Raw genomic sequence first — 25000 nt, forward strand, 5'->3', positions numbered from 1 at the left:
TTCATGATAAAGATGACGGTATATTAGTAGAATTAAGGTCAATAATGTATACATACATATATATATATATATATACATACATACATACATATAAATCATTGACCTTAATTCTACTAATATACCGTCATCTTTATCATGAATTGTATTACAGAAATATGATATAACTTAATAAATATGAACATTTTATCACTAATACTAAATGTACATTTTTATTTTGATATGATCTGTTTTATATTAGTTGCTGTAGTGACTTTCCAAGTCTTTATCTCATTGATTGCAGTTTTTTTGTTTGTTTAATAGATATTATATATCTGCTGCTTTCAGTTTTTGCTCTAGAAGTCATCATACTTTCTACCTCTCCCCAAAAGGTTGATTGATCAGAAATAATAGTGTACGATTGCATCACCGCGCAGGTGGAAGGCGGTGACACCATCAAGGTGAAGAAGGAGCACACGGCCGTGGTTTCCTTCACCAATACATTCAACAAAGGTCTGAGCAGCGCTGTGCTGACGGTGGAAGGTTATGGATTGCTGCAGGGCAAACAAGACGCCAGGTGTGTGTGTGATTATACACCTTTCATTTCAATGCATGGAGTAAATGATTCTTGCTTTGTGACATTCATGCAGTAGAGTGGAAGGTTCCATGTCAGGAATGTGCTGAGAGAATGTTGTCAGGAATGTTTACACACAGAAGAAACGTGTTCGTTAACCTTCTTATCTTTACATTTAGCACCAGGATTTACTCATTCAACATGTTTTATTTATATATATATATATATATATATATATATATATATATATATATATATACAAACCCCGTTTCCATATGAGTTGGGAAATTGTGTTAGATGTAAATATAAACGGAATACAATGATTTGCAAATCCTTTTCAACCCATATTCATTTGAATGCACTACAAAGACAACATATTTGATGTTCAAACTCATAAACTTTATTTTTTTTTTGCAAATAATAATTAACTTAGAATTTCATAGCTGCAACACGTGCCAAAGTAGTTGGGAAAGGGCATGTTCACCACTGTGTTACATGGCCTTTCCTTTTAACAACACTCAGTAAACATTTGGGAACTGAGGAGACACATTTTTGAAGCTTCTCAGGTGGAATTCTTTCCCATTCTTGCTTGATGTACAGCTTAAGTTGTTCAACAGTCCGGGGGTCTCCGTTGTGCTATTTTAGGCTTCATAATGCGCCACACATTTTCAATGGGAGACAGGTCTGGACTACAGGCAGGCCAGTTTAGTACCCACACTCTTTTACTATGAAGCCACGCTGTTGTAACACGTGGCTTGGCATTGTCTTGCTGAAATAAGCAGGGGCGTCCATGGTAACGTTGCTTGGATGGCAACATATGTTGCTCCAAAACCTGTATGTACCTTTCAGCATTAATGGCGCCTTCACAGATGTGTAAGTTACCCATGTCTTGGGCACTAATACACCCCCATACCATCACAGATGCTGGCTTTTACACTTTGCGCCTATAACAGTCCGGATGGTTCTTTACCTCTTTGTTCCGGAGGACACGACGTCCACAGTTTCCAAAAACAATTTGAAATGTGGACTCGTCAGACCACAGAACACTTTTCCACTTTGCATCAGTCCATCTTAGATGAGCTCGGGCCCAGCAAAGTCGGCGGCGTTTCTGGGTGTTGTTGATAAATGGCTTTGTCTTTGCATAGTAGAGTTTTAACTTGCATTTACAGATGTAGCGACCAACTGTAGTTACTGACAGTGGTTTTCTGAAGTGTTCCTGAGCCTATGTGGTGATATCCTTTACACACTGATGTTACTTTTTGATGCAGTACCGCTTACGTGCATTTTTCCAGATTCTCTGAACCTTTTGATGATATTACAGACCGTAGATGGTGAAATCCCTAAATTCCTTGCAATAGCTCTTTGAGAAATGTTGTTCTTAAACAATTTGCTCACGCATTTGTTGACAAAGTGGTGACCCTCGCCCCATCCTTGTTTGTGAATGACTGAGCATTTCATGGAATCTACTTTTATACCCAATCATGGCACCCACCTGTTCCCAATTAGCCTGTTCACCTGTGGGATGTTCCAAATAAGTGTTTGATGAGCATTCCTCAACTTTCTCAGTCTTTTTTTGCCACTTGTGCCAGCTTTTCTGAAACATGTTGCAGCCATCATATTCCAAATGAGCTAATATTTGCAAAAAAATAACAAAGTTTGAACGTTAAGTATCTTGTCTTTGCAGTCTATTCAATTGAATATAAGTTGTACAGGATTTGCAAATCATTGTATTCTGTTTTTATTTACCATTTACACAACGTGACAACTTCAATGCTTTTGTTATATATATATATATATATATATATATATATATATATATATATATATATATATATATATATATATATATATATATATATATATATACATTTTTAAATATACATTTCAATTGCATTATTTTATTTTATATTTTTAATCCTTCCATTTTCTGTTTTTATTTTAATAACAATATTAATGATGATAATAATCAGAACAATACTACTCCCGGTACTACTATTATTAGTATCGTACCACTACTACTAAGAAAAAAAAAGAAAAAATGTGTTTCTATGTAAAATAAAATGTATTTACCAAAAGCAAAATATGTAAATGATACTTTGTGACAATAAATTAGGGGGAAATAATCACTTATTTTTAATGTAAAAAATATATATTTTAATTCAATACATGTAATTTTTTTGTAATCATTCATTTATATTAAACATATCTTTTTAAGTCATCATTTAAATATGTTTTTCTTCATAGTAATACTAGTATTGTTCTGATTATCGTCATCAATACTGTATTATTGTTATATAACATACATCAAACATTTATCTCCCTATTATATCAATGCAGAACGTGTCTAGTCATTTATTCAAGTAATTTAATCTGTTAATCAAAATAAAACCACAATAACGATACTACAACTACTATTAGCACCAGTATTACCAAAAATACAATTGTTCTTGTGTAAAATAAAATGTATTCAGTAAAAAAATAATGCTAAATTTTACTTAAATTACGGAAAAATAATCAGTTGAAAAAATAAATAAATAAATTCACTGCATATAATGTAATGTCATTTATTTGTAATTATGTATTCATATCAGACTATTTTTTACAAGTTGTAATTTACCTTGTTTTTCTTCAGGGTAGTAGTAGAATTATTAAGATTACTATAATTGTTTGGATTCATTATTGTTATATATAAATATATCAAACATTTATATCTCTATTACGTCAATGTAAAACATAACCAAAATGATATTTAAAGTCATGAAATATGTAAGTTAAAACTAAGTAATCAATACTACTACTATTAGCACTACAATTACAAAGCAGAAATATACTAAATGTGTTCTTGTCTCAACTAAAATGTATTTACAAAAAAGTATGCAAATTTTAACTTGTAAAAATAAATTGGAGAAAAATAATCAAATGAATATCAAAAATTATAAACACATTTAATGTAAAATAATTTTTATATTCATATTAAACAGATTCTTTTTTTAGAGATATAATTGACATATTTCTTTCTTCGTGGTAGTAGTAGTTGTAGTATTGTTATGGTTACTACCTTGGTTTTTGCCGTTTTATTGTTTTATACAGTAACTATATCAAACATTTATATCCCTTTTATGTCAATGCATAACGTGACCAAAATGATATTCAAAGTAATTAAATATGTCAAAACAAAAACAATACTACCACTACTACTACCATTAGTGCCGCTGTCCCCAAGAAGAAAATTAAGAAATGCGTTAGTTATGTAAAATAAAATGTATTTACAGAAAAATGACATAAATTTTAATTGTAAATTCAATTTAGGAAAAAAAAAAATCAGTTTGATATAAAACATAAAAAAAAAAATCAATACATTTAATGTAATGCAATTTCTATGTCATACTTGTATTTATTTGTATTAAACATTATCAAATTATAGTTTTGTTATGATTACTATTGTGCCTTTGATTTATTATTGTTATATAAATGTATCAAACATGTGTCTCCCTATGCAGAACATGACCGTTATATTCAAAGTGAATAAATATGTAGAATAAAACAAAACGGTCAACAACAATACCACTACTACTACTAGAATAAAAATAAGAAACATGCTCTTATGTATTTAAAAGAAAAAACATTACATAAATTATAACTTGTCAAAATAATTTAGGGGAAAGTCATCAGTTTAATGTAAGTAAATAAATACCAAAAAGTTACATTGAATGTATTTAGTTAATTTATATTTATTAAATATGTATTTATATTAAACAGATTAATTTTACCTTAGTTTTTATTATTTTTTTATGTACTTAGTTATTTTGGTTAATATATTTTATTTTACATAGGAACACATTTCTTATTTTCCTTATTGGTAGAAGTGGCACTAATGGTAGAAGTAGTATTGTTATGATTACTATAATGTTTTTGATTATTATCATCATTGTTGTTATGTAAAATATTTCAAACATTTATATTGCTAGTACATCAAATCGGAATGCAACCAAAAGTTATATTCAACGTAGTTAAAAATGTCAATCATAACAAAACAAACAAAGATAATACATGCATATACATTACCTCCCTGCTTGGCACTCAGCATCAAGGGTTGGAATTGGGGGTTAAATCGCCAAAAATGATTCCCGGGCGTGGCCACCAATGCTGCTCACTGCTCCCCTCACATCCCAGGGGCTGATCAAGGGTGATGGGTCCAATGCAGAGAATAATTTCACCACACCTAGTGTGTGTGTGTGACAATCATTGCTATTTTAACTTTAACTACTTCAGCTAAATGTGTTGGTTTTCTGACATGGACTTGTTTCTTCAGCATTGTCCACACGTTTAAGTCAGGACTTTCTAAAACCTTCATTCGAGCCTGATTTAGCCATTCCTTTACCACTTTTGACCTGTGTTTGGAGCCATTGTCCTGTTGGAACCCAGAGCACCACCATGCTTGACGGTAGGCATGGTGTTCCTGGGTGCTCAATTTTTGTTTCATCTGACCACAGAACTTTCCTCTGGAAGGTCCTATCTTTGTCCATGTGATGTCAGATGAAACAGAAATGCATCATTTAAAAAGACATGATTATTATTTTGAAGCTGTTGTTATTTATATTTGGTATGGTATACATGCCGTGACTGTTATGATATGCTGTGATGTGACCACTCCCCCAGGCTGAGTGTGCTGCAGCCAGGAGAGAAGATGGAGAAGAAGGTTTCCATCATGGCGTCCACAAAAGGCACCAAGATGCTCAGCGCCACTTTGTCACACGGCGGCAGTTCCAAAGTGCTTTCCAGAAGCTTCCATAAAGTGTCCGTCAACTCATAGACATGCTCTAAAAATAGTACAAGATATTGTAGGTTTGTGTTTATTATTGTCATGGTGCTGGGAATACTACACTAGTATACCACCATGTAAACTACAGTACTATATCATGAATACTACACTAGTATACCACCATGTATACTACAGTACTATGATATCATGAATACTACAGTAGTATATCATGAATACTACAGTACTATGATATCATGAATACTACAGTAGTATACCACCATGTATAGTATTTTTTTCCCGCCCTTCATTGCTTCCTTCCTTCCATTTTCCAAGTCTTCTTTCCTTCCTTCCTCCAATTTTCCAATATTTTTTCATCCTTCCTTTCTTCCATTTTACAAGTCTTCCTTCCTTCCATTTTCCAAGAGTCTTCTTTCCTTCCTTCCTCCAATTTTCCAATATTTTTTCATCCTTCCTTTTTTCCATTTTACAAGAGTCTTCTTTCCTTCTATCCTTTCTTCCGTTTTCCAAGAGTCTTCTTTCCTTCCTTTCTTCCATTCTCAAATATTTTTCTGCCTTCCTTCCATAATTCCATTTCTCCAATATTTGTCCTTTCTTCCATTTTCTAAGTCTTCTTTCCTTCCTTTCTTCCGTTTTCCAATATTTTATCTTCCTTCCTTCCATTTTCCAAGAGTCTTCCTTCCTTCCATTTTCCAAGAGTCTTCTTTCCGTCCTTCCTCCAATTTTCCAATATTTTTTCATCCTTACTTTCTTCCATTTTCCAAGAGTCTTCTTTCCTTCCTTCCTTCCGTTTTCCAATATTTTATCTTCCTTCCTTCCATTTTCTAAGAGTCTTCTTTCCTTCCTTCCTCCAATTTTCCAATGTTTTTTTACGCCCTTCATTGCTTCCTTTCTTCCATTTTACAAGTCTTCCTTCCTTTCTATCCTTTCTTCCATTTTACAAGTCTTCTTTCCTTCCTTTATTCCATTTTGCAATATTTTTTCTTCCTTGCTTCGATTTTCCAAGTCTTCTTTCCTTCCTTTCTTCTTTTTTCCAATATTTTTCTTCCTTCCTTCCATTTTCCAAAAGTCTTTTTTCCTTCCTTCCTCCAATTTTCCAATATTTTTTCATCCTTACTTTCTTCCATTTTCCAAGTCTTCTTTCCTTCCTTTATTCCATATTCCAATATTTTGTCTTCCTTCCTTCCATTTTCCAAAAGTCTTTTTTCCTTCCTTCCTCCAATTTTCCAATATTTTTTCATCTTTACTTTCTTCCATTTTACAAGTCTTCTTTCCATCCTTCTTCCATTTTTTATATTTTTTCTTCCTTCCTTCCATGCTTCCTTTCTTCCTTTTTCCAATATTTTTTCTTCCTTCCTTCCATTTTCCAAGAGTCTTCTTTCCGTCCTTCCTCCAATTTTCCAATATTTTTTCATCTTTACTTTCTTCCATTTTACAAGTCTTCTTTCCATCCTTTGTTCCATATTCCAATATTTCTTTCCGCCCTTCATTGCTTCCTTTCTTCCATTTTACAAGAGTCTTCCTTCCTTCTATCCTTTCTTCCATTTTCCAAGAGGCTTCTTTCCTTCCTTTCTTCCATTTTTAATATTTTTTCTTCCTTCCTTCCATTTTCCAAGAGGCTTCTTTCCTTCCTTTCTTCCATTTTAATATATTTTTTTCTTCCTTCCATTTTATAAGTCTTCCTTCCTTCTATTTTTCCTTCCATTTTCCAAGAGTCTTCCTTCCTTAAATTTTCCAGTATTTTTTCTTCCTTCCTTTATTGCTTCCTTCCTTCCATTTGACAAGAGTCTTCATTCCTTCAATCCTTTCCTTATTCATTTCTTCCAAACATTGTAGTTCTTCTCCAGTATCAAAGGTGGTGTTTTTTCCTCAATCCTCAGTGCCATGCCAGGTTTTGTTTTCTTATTGTCCTTCCTTCTAAATTGCCTTTCTTCCATTTTCTAAGATTTTTCCTTCTTTCGTTGCTTCTTTCCGTCTTTTCCCAAGATTCCTCCTTCATTCGGTCCTTCCCGCCTTCCATTTTCCACAATTATTTCTTTCTTCCATTTTCCAAGATTTGTCCTTCCTTCTTGCGTACTGTACTTCCTTCCTTTCCAAGATTCCTCCTGTCTCCCTTCCTTGCTTCGGGGAAGGAGGACAGATGGATATGGAAGTAGAATTGTCTCACATCAACTTATGTATATCAATATGATATTAATACAAATGCATATATTAAATACAAATATGATACACAAATAAATAAATCATTTGTATAAATAAACACATATTTGTAAATATATTTTTGAGATTTGAAAATATATACAAATAAAATGTATAAATATAAAAATGTGACATACAAATAAATCGAGAATTTGGAAATATATTTTTGAGATTTGAATATAAATATGCTTGATTTTGTATTTGTATTTGTATTGAATTTGCATATGTGGATCGCTTTTTTGCTTTTGTGTCGATGAGACATTCCTCCCAGATGCACAAATAAATGTGACCTAAACACTCCCCTGAACAACCAGCAGAGGGCACTGCAGCCAGAGCGGTCTGGGTCACAGAGCATTATATGCATTATAAGTTCTCTGCACAAAAACAGTCCACATCTTTACGCTAACGTTAGCGTTGTATTAGCTAATGCTAATGTATCCAGTTAATCTGAAAGACCGTGCTAGTTGCTTATCATATTGTATCAATGCTGTTTAATGACCTTGTCCCGATGTAGATACGGATCTCTTATCAGTGCAATGTGTGTCAAATGTTGCGTTTAGACCAGTTGTTCCTCCCAGGGAATTCAAGTTTCTGGTCGTCGCTCCCAAGCTCTTTACGACACTTAAAGCTGAGTAAAAGAACCACCAGAGACAGAATAGGTATTTTGTAATATATTTGCAAAGCTTTGTAAATATCATGAGACCAGTCCAGCATAGAACATTAAATCGCGCAGCTAAGATGGTCTAATCTAAGAAATGGCAACCTTCTCTTCTATAAAGTCTCTCTCCCTCCCACCCTCGTTGTCTTGTCTTTCCAGCCTAAACACATGCCCATTGTCCTCCGCACCTGGACATAAGAATAGATAAGGAGTATCTCTCTTTCTTACATTCCATATTCAAGGTTAGCACACAGTATTTGCAGACAACCAAAAGACCACAATTGGAAGAAAAACACTAGCTGTTTTGTAATATGATTATGAAATTAAAGAAGTCCATCCATCCATCCATTTTCTACCGCTTATTCCCTTTGGGGTCGCGGGGGGCGCTGGAGCCTATCTCAGCTACAATCGGGCGGAAGGCGGTGTACACCCTGGACAAGTCGCCACCTCATCGCAGGGCCAACACATATAGACAGACAATATTCACACTCACATTCACACACTAGGGCCAATTTAGTGTTGCCAATCAACTTATCCCCAGGTGCATGTTTTTGGAGGTGGGAGGAAGCCGGAGTACCCGGAGGGAACCCACGCAGTCACGGGGAGAACATGCAAACTCCACACAGAAAGATCCCGAGCCCGGGATTGAACCCAAGACTACTCAGGACCTTCGTATTGTGAGGCAGATGCACTAACCCCTCTACCACTGTGTTTTCTTATTGTCCTTCCTTCTAAATTGCCTTTCTTCCATTTTCTAAGATTTTTCCTTCTTTCGTTGCTTCTTTCCGCCTTTTCCCAAGATTCCTCCTTCATTCGGTCCTTAAATTTCTTACAAAAAACATTTTGGAAATTATAAACGTCACAATCAAAGAAAATATAGCAATTTCTTAAAACTTCTTTGTGTGTTCTCATCCCCCAAAACAACAAAAATCCTCAATTAGCCAAGTATTTATCGTCACACAAAAAAAGAATGAATCACGTTGTTACTGTTAGAGAAGTAACACTTAAATTCGGATATATGTAAATATCTGCCTCCGACACAAATCATCATCATATATCATATGACTCTCCCTAGTGTGCCTCTGATTGGCTCGCCAGTGTCTGACCATGTCTATGACCGAGACCGCTCTGGCTGCAGTGCCCTCTGCTGGTTGTTCAGAGTGTGTAGGTCACATTTATTTGTGCATCTGGTCTGTGGGAGGAATGCCTCGTCGACACAAAAGCAAAAAAGCGATCTACATATGCAAATTCAATACAAATACAAATACAAGCATATTTATATTTGTTAGAATGATTGTTTCTAAATTATCCCAACAACTTTGTGTTACATTGAGGGTCTGGTGAGAAGACACAAGCTGTCTTTGAAACCTACCAAGAGTAAGGCTCGTAAAACTCCACTGTGTAGGGGGAAGCAAAATGAAGGTGTTCTGTTTTCTTTCATGTATGGTAATCAACAGAAAGATATTGTTCTAACCCAAGGACTACTAAGCGGAGAGGAAGCAGGACCAGACTCCCCTCCAGGCGACCTCTTCTTGAACCTCCTTTTTGAACTGTCTTTTGAACTATTTTACGGACCTCTTTTGGAACTGACCTTATCTGTGAATAGTTTGCGACCTTTTTTGTGAACTTTTTGCATACTTGCTAACCCTCCCGGATTTTCCGGGAGACTCCCGAAATTCAGCGCGTCTCCCGAAAACCTCCCGGGACAAATTTTCTCCCGAAAATCTCTCGAAATTCAGGCAGAGCTGGAGGCCACGCCCCCTCCAGCTCCATGCGGACCTGAGTCCGCTTTCCCACGATATAAACAGCGTCCCTGCCGAAACACATTATAACTGTAGAATGATCTAGGGCGAGTTCTTGGTTTCTTATGTGGGTTTATTGTTAGGCAGTTTCATTAACGTCCTCCCAGCGCGGTAACACACACAACAACAGCAGTCATGTTTTTGTCTACCGTAAAGCAGTTCGTCTGCCGTAAACAGCAATGTTGTGACACTCTTAAACAGGACAATACTGCCATCTATAACATCAATAACATATACGGCTTTTAGAGAGTGCAGTGCACAACTGCGCACACAACAAGGAGACGAAGCAGAAGAACGAGGACGATACAGCCATGGCGACACCGACGACGAGTAAAATGAAGAAATACGCTTTGTTGCACCTTTCCTGCCTGAGTCCGGCGATTAGTTGCAAATCTTGCTTTATTGATTGCTTGCACACAGCCAATCCAACACAAAACAAACTAGTCCCGCCCGCACTCACGCTACCGCTCCCTCTCTTCTCTCGCCCACACACTCACTGACGTCACTCACCTCACATGCTCACCTATTAAAGGGCCACACACACACATACGCTACTCTCATAACAGCTTGTAAATTCCAAGCCGCAGCTGCGATTGGACCTGGATAGCCTCCGGGAAGAAGTAGTGGACTACCAAGTGCTTGGCACTGAAGATCTTCCTCAGGAAGCAAAGATTGACCGGTTTTGGGCCATGCTAGGGAGAGATGAAAGATTCCAGACTCTAGTGCATTTGACGAAAGCACTTTTGTGCGTGCCACACATCAATGCATCATCAGAGAGGGTGTTCAGCATGGTTAGAAAAATAGTGACAGAGAATAGAACAAGGATGGACAATTCAACCCTTAACTGACGGCGTGGCGAAGTTGGTAGAGTGGCCGTGCCAGCAATCGGAGGGTTTCTGGTTACTGGGGTTCAATCCCCACCTTCTACCATCCTAGTCACGTCCGTTGTGTCCTTGGGCAAGACACTTCACCCCTTGCTCCTGATGGCTGCTAGTTAGCGCCTTGCATGGCAGCTCCCGCCATCAGTGTGTGAATGTGTGTGTGAATGGGTGAATGTGGAAATAGTGTCAAAGCGCTTTGAGTACCTTGAAGGTAGAAAAGCGCTATACAAGTATAACCCATTTATCATTTATCATTAACTCAACAATGAGTAGATGAGTGTTATGTGTGTGTATATGTGTAAATAAATGAACACTGAAATTCAAGTTATTCTTTTATTTATATATACATATATAATAAAATAAATATATATATATATATATAGCTAGAATTCACTGAAAGTCAAGTATTTCTTAGATATATATATATATATATATATATATATATATATATATATCTATGAAATACTTGACTTGGTGAATTCTAGCTGTAAATATACTCCTCCCCTCTTAACCACGCCCCTAACCACGCCCCCACTCCACCCCGACCACGCCCACCCCACCTCCCGAAATCGGAGGTCTCAAGGTTGGCAAGTATAACTTTTTGCGACCTTTGTGTTTTGGAAACAGCGGTGGCCATGTGGTCGGGGAGGGTCCAAAATAAAAGAAGGAGGCGTGCTGAGATACCGTACAAGGGTACAGTGTACAGACGACTCTCCTCAATATTGAGTCCAAATTGAATTCTGTCTCTGTTTAATTCTTTGCCTCTTGTCTTGTTTAATAGATGTCATCAGTGTTTGAACCTGACAATATACGCGTTTATTTATACAAATTATTTATTTGTATATTTATTAATATATGTATTAATATCATATTGATATACATAAGTTTCTGTGAGACAATTCTACTTCCATAGATGGAATGTTCAAGTTTTCCAGTATGTGTGACAACGTGACAAAAAAGGCCTAATTGTGTAAGTCCTCACAGAAAAAAGGCATACGACCCTAAAAAACCCCAAAAAACTTACAATAACAGAGATCATTTTATTTTTGAATTTTTTTATTTTTTTTTAAGGATATTTGCGGTGATCTTTTTGCCATAAAAATAAAGATACTTAAAAAAAAAAGATCAGTCACTTTCTCTGAACAGGAATGTCATGTTGTAAATAACACAATTAATATTGTTGTCAATTTGGAGTAGAAATCTTACAAAATGAGCATAAAAGTGGTCAATATATCTTGTGACTAGAATCCCCTCCAAGTTGATAGCTTAAAGAGCACACAGGAAGTAGTCCTGGCGTGTGAAGGCGATACAGTACTTGGACGTCGGAGGTCAAAGGATACTGCAAGCAGCTGTGTCTCACACACAGCTGCTGTACTTCTGCACTTGTTCGCGGATGTCGTCCCGCACCAAAGTGGCGTTTTCCTTCAGCTGGTCCAGCTCCATCCTCTGCTTGTGCAGCCGCTGCTCGTTGCTCTTGAACTTCTTCTCCAGCTCTGCAGAAAAGTGAGCGGAAGCGTGAAAGTTTGCGCTAGGAAAGTACTGGCGCTAAACACTGACTTTTGAGTTGGTCCATGCCGCTGCTGGCCTTGTTGAGGAGGTCCTCGGCCTCCTTCTTCATGTCCTCCGCCTTCTTGTTGATGCTGTCCAGGCCTTGGGAGGCGCCGTCGAGGGAGTCCACCTTGGCCTGCAGCTCTCGGTAGCGCCGCTCCGTGTCGTTGAGGCTCTGTCGCAACAAACACAATAATTACTGACAGACGGGTGAATAGTCATACTTGCCGACCTTGAGACCTGAGAGACAGGTCTGGACTGCAGGCGGGCCAGGAAAGTACCCGCACTCTTTTTTTTACGAAACCACGCTGAATGTGGCTTGGCATTGTCTTGCTGAAATAAGCAGGGGCGCCCATGAAAAAGACGGCGCTTAGATGGCAGCATATGTTGTTCCAAAACCTGTATGTACCTTTCAGCATTAATGGCGCCTTCACAGATGTGTAAGTTACCCATGCCTTGGGCATTAATACACCCCCATACCATCACAGATGCTGGCTTTTCAACAATCCGGATGGTTCTTTTCCTCTTTGGTCCGGATGACACGATGTCGAATTTGAAATGTGGACTCGTCAGACCACAGAACAATTTTCCACTTTGCATGAGTCCATCTTAGATGATCTCGGGCCCAGAGAAGCCGGCGGCGTTTCTGGGTGTTGTTGATAAATGGCTTTCGCTTTGCATAGTAGAGCTTTAACTTGCACTTACAGATGTAGCAACCAACTGTATTTAGTGACAGTGGTTTTCTGAAGTGTTCCTGAGCTCATGTGGTGATATCCTTTAGAGATTGATGTCGGTTTTTGATACAGTGCCGTCTGAGGGATCGAAGGTCACGGTCATTCAATGTTGGTTTCCGGCCATGCCGCTTACGTGCAGTGATTTCTCCAGATTCTCTGAACCTTTTGATGATATTATGGACTGTAGATGTTGAAATCCCTAAATTTCTTGCAATTGCACTTTGAGAAACGTTGTTCTTAAACTGTTTGACTATTTGCTCACGCAGTTGTGGAGAAAGGGGTTCTTAAAGAGAGGAACCACCACCCCTATATATATACATATATACAAACCCCGTTTCCATATGAGTTGGGAAATTGTGTTAGATGTAAATATAAACGGAATACAATGATTTGAAAATCATTTTCAACCCATATTCAATTGAATGCACTACAAAGACAACATATTTGATGTTCAAACTGATAAACTTTTTTTTTTTTTTTGCAAATAATCATTAACTTTAGAATTTCATGGCTGCAACACGTGACAAAGAAGTTGGGAAAGGTGGCAATAAATACTGATAAAGTTGAGGAATGCTCATCAAACACTTATTTGGAACATCCCACAGGTGAACAGGCTAATTGGGAACAGGTGGGTGCCATGATTGGGTATAAAAGTAGATTCCATGAAATGCTCAGTCATTCACAAACAAGGATGGGGCGAGGGTCACCACTTTGTCAACAAATGCGTGAGCAAATTGTTGAACAGTTTAAGAAAAACCTTTCTCAACCAGCTATTGCAAGGAATTTAGGGATTTCACCATCTACGGTCCGTAATATCATCAAAGGGTTCAGAAAATCTGGAGAAATCACTGCACGTAAGCAGCTAAGCCCGTGACCTTCGATCCCTCAGGCTGTACTGCATCAACAAGCGACATCAGTGTGTAAAGGATATCACCACATGGGCTCAGGAACACTTCAGAAACCCACTGTCAGTTACTAGTTGGTCGCTACATCTGTAAGTGCAAGTTAAAACTCTCCTATGCAAGGCGAAAACCGTTTATCAACAACACCCAGAAACACTGTCCGCTTCGCTGGGCCTGAGCTCATCTAAGATGGACTGATACAAAGTAGAAAAGTGTTCTGTGGTCTGACGAGTCCACATTTCAAATTGTTTTTGGAAACTGTGGACGTCGTGTCCTCTGGACCAAAGAGGAAAAGAACCATCCGGATTGTTATAGGCGCAAAGTTGAAAAGCCAGCATCTGTGATGGTATGGGGGTGTATTAGTGCCCAAGACATGGGTAACTTACACATCTGTGAAGGCGCCATTAATGCTGAAAGGTACATACAGGTTTTGGAGCAACATATGTTGCCATCCAAGCAACGTTACCATGGACGCCCCTGCTTATTTCAGCAAGACAATGCCAAGCCACGTGTTACATCAACGTGGCTTCATAGTAAAAGAGTGCGGGTACTAGACTGGCCTGCGTGTAGTCCAGACCTGTCTCCCATTGAAAATGTGTGGCGCATTATGAAGCCTAAAATACCACAACGGAGACCCCCGGACTGTTGAACAACTTAAGCTGTACATCAAGCAAGAATGGGAAAGAATTCCACCTGAGAAGCTTCAAAAATGTGTCTCCTCAGTTCCCAAACGTTTACTGAGTGTTGTTAAAAGGAAAGGCCATGTAACACAGTGGTGAACATGCCCTTTCCCAACTACTTTGGCACGTGTTGCAGCCATGAAATTCCAAGTTAAATATTATTTGCAAAAAAAAAATAAAGTTTATGAGTTTGAACATCAAATATGTTGTCTTTGTAGTGCATTCAACTGAATATGGGTTGAAAAGGATTTGCAAATCATTGTATTCCGTTTATATTTACATCTAACACAATTTCCCAACTCATTTGGAAACGGGGTTTGTAGTAATAATTGATAGTGTGTATTTTTATTCCAATTTATTGTATATAATATTTTTTATTATGTTTTTATACAATATTTCTTATTTAAAATTATGTTAATAATTTTGTGTATTTTCATTCCAATTTATACCCCACTATGGACTGGACTCTTACTATTATGTTGGATCCACTATGGACTGGACTCTCACTATTATGTTAGATCCACTATGGACTAGACTCTTACTATTATGTTGGATCCACTATGGACTGGACTCTCACTATTATGTTGGATCCACTATGGACTAGACTCTTACTATTATGTTAGATCCACTATGGACTGGACTCTCACTATTATGTTGGATCCACTATGGACTGGACTCTCACAATATTATGTCAGACCCACTCGACATCTCCCCTAGAGGGGGATGGGGGGGGTTACCCACATATGCGGTCCTCTCCAAGGTTTCTCATAGTCATTCACACCGACGTCCCACTGGGGTGAGTTTTTCCTTGCCTTTATGTGGGCTCTGTACCGAGGATGTCGTCGTGGCTTGTGCAGCCCTTTGAGACACTTGTGATTTCCTACCTGCTGCAGGGACGACGCTTCAAGCGTGGCGTTGTCGGCCAAGGATTTGGCTTCCTTTGCCATCTCCCGGTTCATCTCCGTCTTGTTACTCAGCGCCGCCACGCCCGAGGAGAGGTTGTTCAGACGCATCATGACGTCCATCTGCTTGTCCTCCAGCCGTGTCAGCCTCTCGTCCACCTGGAGGGAGACGGCAAGGTGATCAGCCAGGACATCTGCATGCTGGTGTGGAGCCCACCTGAGACGTGGCGTTCCTGGTGTCCTTCAGGTTGTCCAGAGCCTCCTGCAGGGCGCTTTTTGCTTCCTCGATGGCCTTCTCGGACCGATCCAAGGCCATCTTGGTGGAGTCGGCTGCATCCTTCACTCCTTCTGCTCGGCTCCTGCACAGCGAAGGCAAACGTCGGATGCAAGGTTTTACAGAAGCGTCTATACATTTCCATACTTGGCTTCTTTGGCTTGTTCCAGAAGCTGCTTGGCCTCCTCGATGTGCCGCGAGGTGTAATTGACGATGTCTTCGATATCTGTGAGGTTGGAGAGGCTGTCCTGTATCTCCATGATCAAGGTGTCCACCGTGGTCCTGTTGACTGGCAGCGTGATGGACAAGACCTGCAGGGCCACCTTCTCGATGCTCTCTGGGTCGGCGCCTTCCTCTAGACAAGGACACGCAGAGGAACATTAAAAACTAGAGATGTCCGATAATGGCTTTTTTGCCGATATCCGATCTAGTCCAACTCTTAATTACCGATTCCGATATCAACAGATACCAATATACACAGTCGTGGAATTAACACATAATTTTGTTGTGATGCCACGCCGGATGCATTAAGGTTTTCCAAAATAAATCAACTCAAGTTATGAAAAAAAATGCCAACATGGCTGTCAGGTTCAAACACTGATGACATCTATTAAACAAGACAAGAGGCAAAGAATTAAACAGAGACAGAGTTCAATCTGCACTCAATATATTGAGGAGAGTCGCCTTTACACTGTACCCTTGTACAGTATCTTAGCACGCTCTGCCTAAAGATTGTATGCCGCCTTCTTTTATTTTGGACCCTCCACGACCACATGGCCACGGCTGTTTCCAAAGGACAAAGGTCTCAAAAAGTTCACAGAAAAGGTCAGTTCAAAAAGAGTTCGTAAAATAGTTCAAAAAGAGTTTGTCTGGAAATTGGGCAGATCCTGTCATCTCTCTGCTTTGAAGTCCTTGGGCCAGAACAACATCCTTCTGTTGATTACCACACATGAGAGAAAACAGAAAACCCTTCACGTGGCTCTCCCCCTTACACAGTGGAGTTTTACGAGTTTTTCTCTTGGTAGGCCTCAAAGACAGCCCCTGTCCTTTTGCCTGGAACTCATTTCAACACAACGTTTTTTGTGATTATTCTAACAATGGCACTGCCATATTTATTATTGAAGTCACAAAGTGCATTATTATTATTTTTTTGTTTTTGTTTTTTTTTCGTAAGTATGAATTGTTTTAGTTGTAAAACTTCTACAAATGTTGCTTGAAGTGATGAATGAAGAATCATTTGGAGCAGTAACGCTACGGACAAATACTTCCGGTTCAAGGAACGAAACAGTTTCAACCAGCAGCACCTTCAGTGAGTGAACTTGTCCAAAAGGTGGCGCCGTAGCACAAACCTTTTCAGCGCCTCTGTCGTGTTCCATGGAAACCATTTTTAGAATACAAAATATTGTGGCCATTAGCTAAGGAAAATCTATAAATTAGCTGGACAGTTTTAGAAGTTATAAGTAAAGATGTAAGTAAATGCTTTAAAATGTAATATCGGAAATTATCGGTATCGTTTTTTTTATTATCGGTATCTGTATTTTATTTATTTAAAAAAAAAATTAAATCAACATAAAAAACACAAGATACACCAACCCAAAAAACCTCCCTTTCTTTCTGTTATTAATATTCTGGTTCCTACATTATATATCAATATATATCAATACAGTCTAAGCACACATGATTGTGTGTGCTGCTGGTCCACTAATAGTACTAACCTTTAACAGTTAATTTTACTCATTTTCATTAATTACTAGTTTCTATGTAACTGTTTTTATATTGTTTTACTTTCTTTTTATTCAAGAATTTTTTTTAAATGTATTTATCTTATTTTATTTAATTCATTTAAAAAAAAAGACCTTATCTTCACCATACCTGGTTGTCCAAATTAGGCATAATAATGTGTTAATTCCATACCAAATATCGGTATCGGTTGATATCGGTATCGGTAATTAAGATTTGGACAATATCGGAATATCGTCAAAATACCATTATCGGACATCTCTAGTTATAAGGGTTCAAAGTGTGGAAAAAAAGTAGCGGTTTATAGCCTGGAAAATACGATAATATTTACGTGTAAAACAATATGAAAGTAAATTATAGTAATATTGATTAAAAAAAATAATGTATCTATGATATCATTATGTACCTAATGTTATGTCTCATTCCTTACTAAGCAACCCTTTTTTTTTGCAAATATATTTTATTGAATTTTACAGTTAAAATCACATTTAACAGTCATACTTTGCTCACGCAAACCCTTCATTATTTTTTTTTAACATGCCTCAAAACAGCAGCTTGGAATTTGGGACATGCATGAGGAGGTTGAGGTGGGCGGGTTTGGGGGGGGGGCGTGGTTGAGTTTGAGGGAAGGGGGGGTTAAGGGGATTGTATATTGTAGCGTCCCGGAAGAGTTGCAAGGGGTTCTGGGTATTTGTTCTGTTGTGTTTATGTTGCGTTACGGTGCGGATGTTCTCCCGAAATGTGTTTGTCGTTTTTCTTTGGTGTGGGTTCACAGTGTGGCGCATATTTGTAACGGTGTTACAGTTGTTTATACGGCCACCCTCAGTGTGACCTGTATGGCTGTTGACCAAGTATTTATATATTAATAAATAGGTTATACTTGTATAGCGCTTTTCTACCTTCAAGGTACTCAAAGCGCTTTGACACTATTTCCATATTCACCCATTCACATATTCACACATTCACACACTGATGGCGTGTAATATTAAATGTATTGGTTAAATAAAACCTCTGCCTTGTTTTTAACAAATACTTAGGCCTACTAGGGATGATGTTTGATAAGAAAATATCAAATTCGAGCCCATTATCGAATCCTCTTATCGAACCGATTCCTTATCGATTCTCTTATCGAATCCAGATAGGTTGTTGTATATGGAAAACAAAACAAAATATGGTTTAACAAAAGCTCACTTTTATTTTATAAGAAAAAATAATAATAAAATGAATAAATAAATATTGACTGTTGTTTCCCCCCCTAAAAAAATAAAATAAAATAAATATTGACTGTTGTTACCCAAAGTATATTAAGTGGGATTTTTCAGAAACAGTAACACAAAAACAACCTGTCTCTGTGATCACTATAGGTGTATAAATAATAATATAGTGTTAAATAAAATCAGTCCCTTGGGCAAAAAACTGAAAATAATACAGCTCTCCAAAAAGTGCACTTCTGCTGCTATTGGAACATACTAACTACACACACTATGACACTAAGAACGCCACAGTCATCAATCAACAATTCTGCAGTCCTGGTTGACATAAGAGGTAACCTTATTTTAGCCTAAAAGCTACAAGTGAGCAGATATGGAAATTAACCGGCAACAGTAACGTTAGTTACTCACCGCTTTTATCACAGGAACTGGGGCTGCAGGTTGAAGCAGAGGAAATGGGGCGTGCTTCGTCATCTCTGTCGCTGCTTCTCCACGTGTTCAGGTTATGTGCAGCCTGAACATGTTTGTTGTACTGCTTCCCTTACATGAGAGCGAAGCCCGGCAATAATTGCATATCGTCGTATTTTTTTGTAAAATGAAGCCATGCCTTGAGGCGTTTTTTTCCGGTCCATTATTGTTGCTGCTTTCTGTATCTACCGACTAATGACTGAGCTACGTCATTCCCTGTGATGTCCCACAGGGCATTTCCTGTGGGACGGGATTTCGTTCCCAGGGATTCGAATAAAGAACCAACTCTTTTTCTTTACTACAGTGGCCTCGATAACGGGAACCGGTTCTCAAAAAGGGATTCGAGTCCATGGAATCGGTTCTTTTCTTATCGAACAACCGGTAGACCCGGTTTGGAACATCATCCCTAAGGCCTACTACGCTACTGTATTTCAATGTTGGTCATTATGGTGGTACTTGGAGGGCCAAGTGTTTTCTGAGGATGGTACTTGGTGGAAAAAGTTTGGGAGAACCACTGTTTTAATGCATTTAAAAGCGGATGGATGAATTGTCAACTTGTTATTTGGCGAACCAAGACAAACCGAGCAGGGGCCGAGACGCCCTCTACTGGTGTTTGTCGGCATCTGGTGGGCTTCAGACGTAACTACAGTTTCAATTGAGTTTTTCATGGTTTTGTACTAGCATACTTGCCAACCTTGAGACCTCCGATTTCGGGAGGTGGGGCGGGGGCGTGGTTGGGGGCGTGGCTAAGAGGGGAGGAGTATATTTACAGCTAGAATTCACCAAGTCAAGTATTTCATATATATATATATATATATATATATATATATATATATATATATATATAAGAAATGCTTGACTTTCAGTGAATTCTAGCTATATATATATATAATTATTTTATTATATATATATATAAAAGAAATACTTGAATTTCAGTGTTCATTTATTTACACATACACACACACATAACACTCATCTACTCATTGTTGAGTTAAGGGTTAAATTGTCCATCCTTGTTCTATTCTTCGTCACTATTTTTCTAACCACCCTTTTGCAGGTACCCAGAAAGGTTTCGAGTACCACCAAAAAAAACTGAATCTCTGAAGACAGTATACAAATCTGTGTTAAAGGTGTACAAATACTGTTTGTATAATAAGCATGTTATTGTTTACAAATGAGGGTTAAGAGTTCAGTACTAAAAAAAAAAAAAAAAAAAAAAAGAATGTGGCTTAAATACAGTTTTTTAATTGAGCTGCTGCATTTTTTGGTTGGGTTGTTTATTTATTTTGAGGAACTTCTCCATTTCTAAAAGGGGAGGAATGTAATAGAGTGATCTATGTTTTTCTGTTGCCATCTCCTGGTGAATGTTGGCTATAGCGTACTGGGGTTACTTTTTGGTTGGCCAACGATTTACGTGGTGTTGCGCACCTGACGTCAAGTCTGTTCTGAAGTCTACAGTAAAGAGACGTAATTCATCACCTCGCCTGGTTATTGCCTCCAACTCAATATATTACAACAACATTGCTGTTTACGGCAGACGAACTGCTTTACGGTAGACGAAAACGTGACTGCTGTTGTTGTGTGTTGTTACCGCGCTGGGAGGACGTTAATGAAACTGGCTCACAATAAACCCACATAAGAAACCAAGAACGCGCCCTCGATCATTCTACAGTTATAACGTGTTTGGGCCGGCACGCTGTTTATATTGTGGGAAAGCGGACGTGAATACAGGCTGTCGACACGTCACTCAGGTCCGCATGGAGCTGGAGGGGGCGTGGCTTTCAGCTCCGCCTGAATTTCGGGAGATTTTCGAGAGAAAACTTGTCCTGGGAGGTTTTCGGGAGAGGCGCTGAATTGCGGGAGTCTCCCGGAAAATCCGGGAGGGTTGGCAAGTATGGTACTAGGGTTAGCTTTCCAACAAGATCTCACACATAGTCGTAACAAGTGAGTGTTTACGTACCCATGAGGAAATCTCTGATCTTCTTGATGAACTCTTTGAGCTTCCTGTTGGAGTTTTCAAAGTCCTCTTTGTTCCTCTGTGCTTTCTCCAACGTGTTCATGGCCTGCTTCTTCACGTCTCGGGTCAAAGTGGCGATGTCCTGGAGCTGTGCACATCCGCATGTTTTGCGTGAGAGGAACCCGAGTGGGAGGAGATCCACACGGCAAAGTATGTCACGCTACCTTCTTGGCCACGTTCTGCAGGTCCTCGTTGGCAGCGTCCAGGGCCGCGCTCGCGTTCCTGCCGCGAGCCAGGGCGGTCAGGGAAGCGCTCACGGTGCCGTTGCAGCCGTCCCCACCGCATACGCGGTTGCCCTCGTTGTCACGGCAACCGCCGCCGCCGCACGGGCTGTCGTGGCAGGTGCCGTTAACGCCGACGTCGCTGTGACCGCCGCACACCTGCAGGGGCCATGAGTGCAATACGATTACTCACTCACAGGACAAATGAGTGGAAATATGACTTTAAAGTCAGAAATAAGATGAATATAGCTAATATAGACACTTACATCATGTGCTGTCTTCATTATAACACTTATATAGGACTTTTAAAGTCATTTTGATAGTAGGCTAATATAGCTAATATAGACACTTAAAATTATGTGTTGCCTTCATTATAACACTTATATAAGACTTTTAAAGTAATTTTGATAGTAGGCTAATATAGACACTTACATCATGTGTTGCCTTCATTATAACACTTATATGAGACTTTTAAAGTAATTTTGATAGTAGGCTAATATAGACACATCATGTGCTGCCTTCATTATAAGACTTTTAAAGTCATTTTGATAGTAGGCTAATATAGCTAATATAGACACTTACATCATGTATTGCCTTCATTATAACACTTATATACGACTTTGAAAGTCATTTTGAGAGTAGGCTAATATAGCTAATATAGACACATCATGTGTTGTCTTCATTATAAAACTATAAGACTTTTAAAGTCATTTTGATAGTAGGCTAATATAGCTAATATAGACACTTACATCATGTGTTGTCTTCATTATAACACTTATATAAGACTTTTAAAGTCATTTTGATAGTAGGCCAATATAGCTAATATAGACACATCATGTGTTGCCTTCATTATAACACTTACAGTATATACGACTTTTAAAGTCATTTTGATAGTAGGCTAATATAGCTAATATAGACACTTACATCATGTGTTGTCTTCATTATAAAACTATAAGACTTTTAAAGTAATTTTGATAGTAGGCTAATATAGCTAATATAGACACTTACATCATGTGTTGCTATCATTATAACACTTATATAAGGCTTTTAAAGTCATTTTGATAGTAGGCTAATACAGCTAATAGACACATCATGTGTTGTCTTCATTATAAAACTATAAGACTTTTAAAGTCATTTTGATAGTAGGCTAATATAGCTAATATAGACACTTACATCATGTGTTGCCTTCACAATAACACTTATATAAGACTTTTAAAATCATTTTGATAGTAGGCCAATATAGCTAATATAGACACATCATGTGTTGCCTTCATTATAACACTTATATACAACTTTTAAAGTAATTTTGATAGTAGGCTAATATAGCTAATATAGACACTTACATTATGTGTTGTCTTCATTATAAAACTATAAGACTTTTAAAGTAATTTTGATAGTAGGCTAATATAGCTAATATAGACACATCATGTGTTGTCTTCATTATAACACTTATATGAGACTTTTAAAGTCATTTTGATAGTAGGCTAATATAGACACTTACATCATGTGCTGCCTTCATTATAAGACTTTTAAAGTCATTTTGATAGTAGGCTAATATAGCTAATATAGACACTTACATCATGTATTGCCTTCATTATAACACTTATATACGACTTTGAAAGTCATTTTGAGAGTAGGCTAATATAGCTAATATAGACACATCATGTGTTGTCTTCATTATAAAACTATAAGACTTTTAAAGTCATTTTGATAGTAGGCTAATATAGCTAATATAGACACTTACATCATGTGTTGTCTTCATTATAACACTTATATAAGACTTTTAAAGTCATTTTGATAGTAGGCCAATATAGCTAATATAGACACATCATGTGTTGCCTTCATTATAACACTTACAGTATATACGACTTTTAAAGTCATTTTGATAGTAGGCTAATATAGCTAATATAGACACTTACATCATGTGTTGTCTTCATTAAAAAACTATAAGACTTTTAAAGTAATTTTGATAGTAGGCTAATATAGCTAATATAGACACTTACATCATGTGTTGCTATCATTATAACACTTATATAAGGCTTTTAAAGTCATTTTGATAGTAGGCTAATACAGCTAATAGACACATCATGTGTTGTCTTCATTATAAAACTATAAGACTTTTAAAGTCGTTTTGATAGTAGGCTAATATAGCTAATATAGACACTTACATCATGTGTTGCCTTCACAATAACACTTATATAAGACTTTTAAAATCATTTTGATAGTAGGCCAATATAGCTAATATAGACACATCATGTGTTGCCTTCATTATAACACTTATATACAACTTTTAAAGTAATTTTGATAGTAGGCTAATATAGCTAATATAGACACTTACATTATGTGTTGTCTTCATTATAAAACTATAAGACTTTTAAAGTAATTTTGATAGTAGGCTAATATAGCTAATATAGACACATCATGTGTTGTCTTCATTATAACACTTATATAAGACTTTTAAAGTCATTTTGATAGTAGGCTAATATAGCTAATATAGACACTTACATCATGTGTTGTCTTCATTATAGCACTTATATAAGACTTTTAAAGTCATTTTGATAGTAGGCCAATATAGCTAATATAGACACATCATGTGTTGCCTTCATTATAACACTTATATACAACTTTTAAAGTCATTTTGATAGTAGGCTAATATAGCTAATATAGACACATCATGTGTTGTCTTCATTATAAAACTATAAGATTTTTAAAGTAATTTTGATAGTAGGCTAATATAGCTAATATAGACACTTACATCATGTGTTGTTTTCATTATAACACTTATATAAGACTTTTAAAGTCATTTTGATAGTAGGCTAATATAGACACTTACATCATGTGTTGTCTTCATTATAACACTTATATAAGACTTTTAAAGTCATTTTGATAGTAGGACAATATAGCTAATATAGACACATGTGTTGCCTTCATTATAACACTTACAGTATATACGACTGTTAATGTCATTTTGATAGTAGGCTAATATAGCTAATATAGACACTTGCATCATGTGTTGCCTTCATTATAACACTTATATAAGGCTTTTAAAGTCATTTTGATAGTAGGCTAATATAGCTAATATAGACACTTACATCATGTGTTGTCTTCATTATAAAACTATAATATTTTTAAAGTCATTTTGATAGTAGGCTAATATAGCTAATATACGGTAGACACTTGCATCATGTGTTGCCTTCATTATAACACTTATATAAGACTTTTAAAGTCATTTTGATAGTAGGCTAATATAGCTGTATATATCGGTATCGGTTGATATCGGTATTGGTAATTAAGAGTTGGACAATATTGGAATATCGGATATCGGCAAAAAGCCATTATCGGACATCCCTACTTCTAATAGTATTCCTACCTTGTGATTAAGGTGGTGGACCTTGTGGTCGAGGTGAAGGGCCTTCTGCAGGAGGTCCTCCAA

At 37.4% G+C, this 25000-nt stretch overlaps 2 protein-coding genes across 3 annotated transcripts in view; one reads left to right on the forward strand and one right to left on the reverse strand.

Moving 5' to 3' along the window:
• Positions 1-5943, forward strand: part of LOC133612435 (protein-glutamine gamma-glutamyltransferase 5-like) — a 53387-nt gene extending 47444 nt beyond the window's left edge. Inside the window, exons 14-15 of the mRNA XM_061969845.2 lie at positions 414-553; positions 5210-5943. Of these exons, the coding sequence (XP_061825829.2) occupies positions 414-553; positions 5210-5363 (294 nt within the window). The 3' untranslated portion in view covers positions 5364-5943. The remainder of the gene's footprint in view (positions 1-413; positions 554-5209) is intronic.
• Positions 5944-11880: 5937 nt separating this feature from the next.
• Positions 11881-25000, reverse strand: part of lamb2l (laminin, beta 2-like) — a 172685-nt gene continuing 159565 nt past the window's right edge. Inside the window, exons 28-35 of one of the 2 annotated variants that reach the window (XM_061924733.2) lie at positions 24938-25000; positions 21511-21726; positions 21290-21434; positions 16058-16265; positions 15854-15995; positions 15619-15795; positions 12428-12593; positions 11881-12363 (exon numbers count right to left, since the gene is read on the reverse strand). The exon at positions 24938-25000 is cut by the window's right edge and continues 185 nt beyond it. In XM_061924733.2, coding sequence (XP_061780717.2) covers positions 12227-12363; positions 12428-12593; positions 15619-15795; positions 15854-15995; positions 16058-16265; positions 21290-21434; positions 21511-21726; positions 24938-25000 — 1254 coding nt within the window. In that variant the 3' untranslated portion in view covers positions 11881-12226. The remainder of the gene's footprint in view (positions 12364-12427; positions 12594-15618; positions 15796-15853; positions 15996-16057; positions 16266-21289; positions 21435-21510; positions 21727-24937) is intronic. The other variant, XM_061924725.2, reaches the window with a different exon arrangement.

The sequence above is a fragment of the Nerophis lumbriciformis genome, linkage group LG01 (genome assembly GCF_033978685.3).
Source record: "Nerophis lumbriciformis linkage group LG01, RoL_Nlum_v2.1, whole genome shotgun sequence".
Lineage (NCBI taxonomy): Eukaryota > Metazoa > Chordata > Actinopteri > Syngnathiformes > Syngnathidae > Nerophis > Nerophis lumbriciformis.